The sequence below is a fragment of the Miscanthus floridulus genome, chromosome 16 (assembly GCF_019320115.1).
Source record: "Miscanthus floridulus cultivar M001 chromosome 16, ASM1932011v1, whole genome shotgun sequence".
Taxonomy (NCBI): Eukaryota; Viridiplantae; Streptophyta; class Magnoliopsida; order Poales; family Poaceae; genus Miscanthus; species Miscanthus floridulus.
Window position 1 is genome coordinate 87,274,212 of NC_089595.1, and position 6,000 is coordinate 87,280,211.

Here is a 6,000-nt window from a genome sequence, read left to right on the forward strand (position 1 = left end):
CTAGGCTAGCTACAAGTTTATATATCTATTATGCCTACTGACTTCGTTTTTTGTTTTGGCAAAAAAAAGTTAGTGGGTGAACATGGGTACACCAATGTCGCCATGGAATGGGCGGCTGCGCTCTCACCACACGACCCCTCGAAGTTTGCCCAAGAAGAGGCTCCCTTCCCAGACCAAGAACCCGGAGGAGAAAGAGAAGCTCCAAACATTGAAGAAGCCTCAAAGTTTGCCCAAGAGGAGGCTCCCTCCCCAGACCAAGAACTCGGAGGAGAAAGAGGAGCTCCAAACATCGAAGAAGCAGGTTGCCCCCAAGAAGACAGCGAGAGGTCGCCACGCTGGAGCTGCTGCACATCAGCCGAGGGCACCATTACGCCAGTTGTCGCGGCTCGCTGGAAGAGACCCTGAGCATCCAATTGTGATAGACGATGATGTAAGCGGAGTAGGAGTTGCTCTTGCTTGACTTAGTTTTTTTCTACTAGTACCATCCATTTCATTCCTGAATGTTATCATGTTTGTTAGTTAGAAGCTTGATTCGTTTCATACTTGATTCATAGATTATGAGAAATAGCATTGTCATTTGAACTTCCTCTTGTAGGAACATAAAGCCAGGGCTGATCAATCAGCAATTACGCCTCTTCGCAGATCCCCACGATTCCATGTGGAAGATAAGAGTTTGGGCAAGTCACTGTTGCCACCAAATCGCCGGGAGACCTCTGCTAACAGAAAGACTAAAACAGCTCATAGGAAAGACAAAAATCAAGAGAGCCTGAAAAGGAATAGGGGAAGTGCTGTATTTCCTCCTAGGAAAGATATTTCAGATGTATCTAACAAAAAGAGTGACAAGCAAGAGTTAAAGCCCAATCATTGTAAAGTTCAGACAGGAAAGAGGAAGAGAGGAACAGAAAGGAGGGTGTCATCGAAGAAGCAAAGTTGCCAGGACCCCGAACCATTTCCTGCGTATTGCCAAGAAATTGCACCTCGCAATGAACCCAGTAAATCCACCCACAGAAGGATTGAAAAGGACCCTTCTATCGAGGTGAAGCTTAAAGTTGGTGATGAGAGGCTGACAAACATTGATGAAAACATCAACAAGCCAAGTGGGACTGAGAGAGAAGGAATGGGAAATTTTTGTGGTTCTGATGATTGGACAAAAGAGCAGGACATGGCATTGCGCAAAGCTTACTTCAGTGCCCGACCATCCCCACATTTCTGGAACAAAGATTCAAAAATGGTACCTAGTATTTACATCATTTACTTTAGTGTCTTTCATTTCTTATAAGTTGCAAGAGCTGACCGAAGAAACATTGTTATACACTAGTTTGACTTGCTTACATGAAAAAGGACAAGAATGCTGAAGTGTTGTGGCCAAAAATGTTTTTGCATTTTTCAGAAAAGAATCTCAGTGCACATGGTCTGTTCACATGTTATTTTGTATTGTGTTTCACCAATCCGTTTTTACTATCAAGGTTTTAGAAATATATCTATGATGTGGGTGTCATATGAAGATTCATAGCTGAAAGTTAATAAAGTCATTAATTGTTGACTGGACTTGTTTGTTACTAACCTTGGGGATTTGAGAAGATAATATATCCCTTAGGGATGAGGATGATTGCAATATATAGGCGTCCTCGTAGGCATATGGGCCTACAATATATGGGCCTTGATAAACTTAACATTGTTAATGTTCTATGGAACTAAGTTTTGTGCTGATCAATTTGGTTCCTTTTCTTCTGGTATATACAAAGATTGAGATTCTAATGCACCATTTTAGTAGAAACAATATCTCATACATCATTAAGTTTCAATAACGGTTCATTCTTTTTTTTTCCATAGTGTACAGATTTGCTAATTCTGTGAACAAAAGGATATGATTAGACAGATTCAAATAATAAAACATCTAAGAAAAAAGATGAATAGCTGGTGGCCTCAATTCATCAAATGTACCATTAACTTTTAAACAAATAATTGCACAATGTAAAAACTTGGGGACTAATGGGCTTGATCGTACAATCAAAATAGACTGAGGTTTCATAGTGCCAATTTGCTTTTCTTTTCCATACTTCACTGGAATATTTCAGTGGTAGGTCCTATTTCTTATCCGGCATATTTCTTCTTTTATGTGTGGATTCTTCCTTTGTCATTTATTACCTCAGTGATTTTTTACACAACTCTTTTCAGTGCCTGGGAGATCTGCTGAAGACTGCTTCAACAGAATTTATTCTGACCTCTCAACACCGACTCCAATTGGCCTACGTCCCAGAACAAGTAAAACAACATATTCTCCTATAGGAAATTTCACATTGTCTGATCCAGAACTTCCAAATATCTTGGAACCTACGGTCGGAAGGCGAAAGACTGCTAAACAGAAGAGTCTAGTAGCTCAGAAGACAGTGAAGCATTTGTTGCAGAAGCATTGCCGCATTGACCAAGCTCAAGAGGCTGACCACTTCTCAATTTTTGAATGCTCACCAAGTGCCTTACAATTGAACTTATCTTTTGAAGATTCTCCTGGGACTCCTGACAGTTGTATGAATTCAGCTTCTCTAGGCAAGCGCAGTGGAAGTTCTTCAGCACGAAAGAAATCATTTTCAAGGTTAAGAACTAAGCCATCTGAACCGAGCCCAGCAGTTCTAAAGCCTATAAAGAATGTTATCTTACATGAGAAGTACATTGATCAATTGGCACGTAGAGAAGGCACAAAAAGGCCTCGCAGAAGGACACCAGCAGGCTCTAAAGCTGCTGATTCTGGGAAGTCTCTTTCTGAGCAGCAAGCTGGTAGTGTGAAGACTGCTAAAAATGCTCTCATCTCAGAAGCAACCGACTTCATAAGCAGTTTTAAGACGCTGCAAGCCAATTCCCTTGCGCATGTTGTGGAGAATAGTGAAGACGAGATTGAATGTGATGCCAGTGATTGTAGCCATGATGATAAAGAATAAGGAGGTGCTTACAGTCTTGATTCCTAGCGATCCTTAGCAATCATTTCCTATATGTCAACTGACGTTAGTCATCACTTATCAGTGCCTGATGCTGCAATAAGGTTAGGCAGTTGTCCGGGCGGTGTATTCTGCCTAACATGATGTATCTAGTAACTGAAAAGTCTATATTTCGATGTCATCTTTTTTTTCTTAATGCAAGTGTTTGGTACAAGAAAACATTATAGACATTATATAAACAGCTGTGGCTGCCCTGGTTAGTGGGTCCAGGGATCGTCATATGTAATTTTGAAACATTAATTTCCTAAAATATTAATAACAAATTTTATTGATTATTACATAATAATAAGTTTGTTGCTTGACAGAACATTCATCAACTGGCTAAACATTTGAACATCTGACTTGACCTTACATTTCCTTTTTTTTGTTATGTTCCATATAATAAGCAGCTCATATCAGCTTGTGTAATTATCATGTTCTGCTGTATGGTTTGGATTGATTTGTCGTGAATGTTAGAAGGCTCTGTTATCATCCACCCTGGTCTTCTGTTGCTATTGCACACATTGTTTTGCAAATGTAACAGCTTTGTGTTTACATGGGTGCCATCCTTTTTATTGCCTCCTGATTTTCATCGTGTTTAGTTGGGTGAAATTTGGGAATTTGGCTACTGTAGCACTTTCGTTTTTATTTGGCAATTAGTGTTCAATCATGGACTAATTAGGCTCAAAACGTTCGTCTCGCGATTTCCAACCAAACTGTGCAATTAGTTTTTTTTTCGTCTACATTTAATGCTCCATACACGTATCGCAAGATTCGATGTAATGGATGTTAGAGGTAACAGAGGAACTAATCAGCCAGGGCTTGAACACCCAGGCGACTGCTCTTTCATATATAGGAGATAAGTAGCACATTGATTACATTGATGGCTCATTAGAGCATTAACTAAACAGCTAACTGCCTGGGTACTTGCACAGTCACTTGTGCTGCCCAAGGCCTTAATAGCAGAAACATAATTAAGCACAGATAACTAAGTGATAACTGGGAGCAGGACTTAACTTCTACAGTTCTCCCCCTAAGACCTGCTTCCCCCATCCTTGATCTTCATGATCCCAATCTTGCTTCTCATGTCTTCAAACTTGGCCTTGCCTAAGGCCTTAGTCAGAATGTCTGCCAGTTGATCATTTGTGGCGACGGACTCAGTCTTGATGCTGCCTTCTTCAACACAATCTCTGATGAAATGTTGTTTGATTCTGATATGCTTGCTTCTGTCATGAAAGACAGGGTTCTTTGCAAGTGCCATTGCTGATCTGTTATCCACTCGCAGCTCTACTACTTCCACTTTCTTTCCCAACAATTCAGCAAGTAACCTGGACAGCCACAGAGCTTGTGTTGCAGCAGTAGTCATGGCAACATACTCTGCTTCACAGCTAGATAAGGCAACCACTCTTTGTTTAATGGACTGCCAACTGACCAGATTGTTGCCTAGGAAGAATAGACAACCTGTAGTGCTCTTGCTTGAGTCAATATCTCCAGCCAAGTCTGAGTCACAGTAGCCAATGAATCTGGCTTCACTGGATGCCTTGGTGAAGTGCAGGCCATACTCCAGACTGCCTGCCACATACCGAAGGATACGCTTCACTGCCTGCTGATGCTCTATGGTGGGCTTCTCCAGAAATCTACTCACAAACCCGACTGCAAATGCCAAGTCAGGTCGAGTATGAACCAAATATCGCAGGCTTCCAACCAGCTGCCTGTACTGTGTTGGATCAACTTCCTTGGCTGTACTCTTCTTGCTCAATCTTAGCCTTTCCTCCATAGGAGTGGCTGCTGGGTTGCAGTCCACCATACCACCCAATTCCAGTATCCTTTTGGCATAGTGAGTCTGTCTAAGGGTGATGCCATCGGTGCTCTGCTGTACTTCAATGCCCAGATAGAAGCTTAAGAGCCCGAGGTCACTCATCTCAAATGTTGCTTTCATTTCAGCCTTGAAGCTTTCAACATCCTGCTCTTTGGCCCCTGTGATGATCAAATCATCCACATACACACCGACAAGCAACAGAGAGTTTCCAGAACCTCGCCTATAGATTGCAGCTTCATGGTTGCTTTGTCTGAAACCTTTCTTCTTCAATGTTGAATCAAGCTTTGCATTCCATGCTCTTGGTGCTTGCCGTAGGCCATACAGAGCTTTGCGCAAGCGATACACCTTGTCTTCTTGTCCAGCAACAACAAAGCCAGGCGGCTGATGCACATATACCTCCTCGTTGAGGTCTCCATTCAGAAATGCGGACTTGACGTCCATCTGATGAACAGACCAACCCTCCTGTGCCGCCAGAGCCAACAAGACTCGAACGGATTCCATGCGTGCGACAGGGGCGAAAGCATCATCATAATCCACGCCTTCTTGCTGGACAAAGCCACGAGCGACAAGTCTGGCTTTGTGTTTGATAACATTACCGTGTTCGTCCTTCTTCAATTTGAACACCCACTTCAGGGTGATTGGACGGTGACCAGCAGGAGGCTTCACAAGCTCCCAGGTCTTGTTTCTCTCTACTGATCGCAGCTCTTCTTTCATTGCTGCGCACCACGCTGGATCTCTCTTGGCTTCAGTATGCGAAGTTGGTTCGCCAGAGTGCGTTAGATGCAGCTCTGCGAACAGGCGAGTTGCAGGTGGCGGTGTGGGCTGCTGGCCAATGATATTGCTGACAGTTCTGTAGCGAAGTGGTTCATCCTCGTGATAAGCATCCAGTCGATCATCATCATCCTCCAGAGGCGTGGCATGCTCAATCTGAGGACTTGGTGGCGGTGGTGACACTTCCAGTGCCGCTGGAGCAGAATTAGCTTGAGGATGAGTTGATGCGGAGCCCTCTGTTCCTTCAACTCCAATTGGGCTGTTTGGTGCGGATGTTCTTGGTGAATCCGGGAGCAGAGGCGACGACGGCGGCGCTGGTTCGCTCACCTCCTCTGACCAGGCATACTCAACTGTGAATTCACTGCTGTTCACAGCTGATGGCCCAGATTCCGGCGAGGACCAATCCCAGCCATGTTCTTCATCAAATACAACATCACG

General features: G+C 43.4%; 1 protein-coding gene across 1 annotated transcript; it reads left to right on the forward strand.

Annotated features, from left to right (window-relative positions):
- The first annotated feature begins 82 nt into the window (after nt 1–82).
- On the forward strand, nt 83–2,936 carry LOC136514005 (uncharacterized). The gene is made up of 3 exons (XM_066507984.1): nt 83–439; nt 596–1,238; nt 2,179–2,936. Exons 1-3 carry the CDS (start codon nt 83–85, stop codon nt 2,934–2,936), a joined length of 1,758 nt encoding a protein of 585 aa, XP_066364081.1.
- Nucleotides 2,937–6,000: the final 3,064 nt, after the last annotated feature.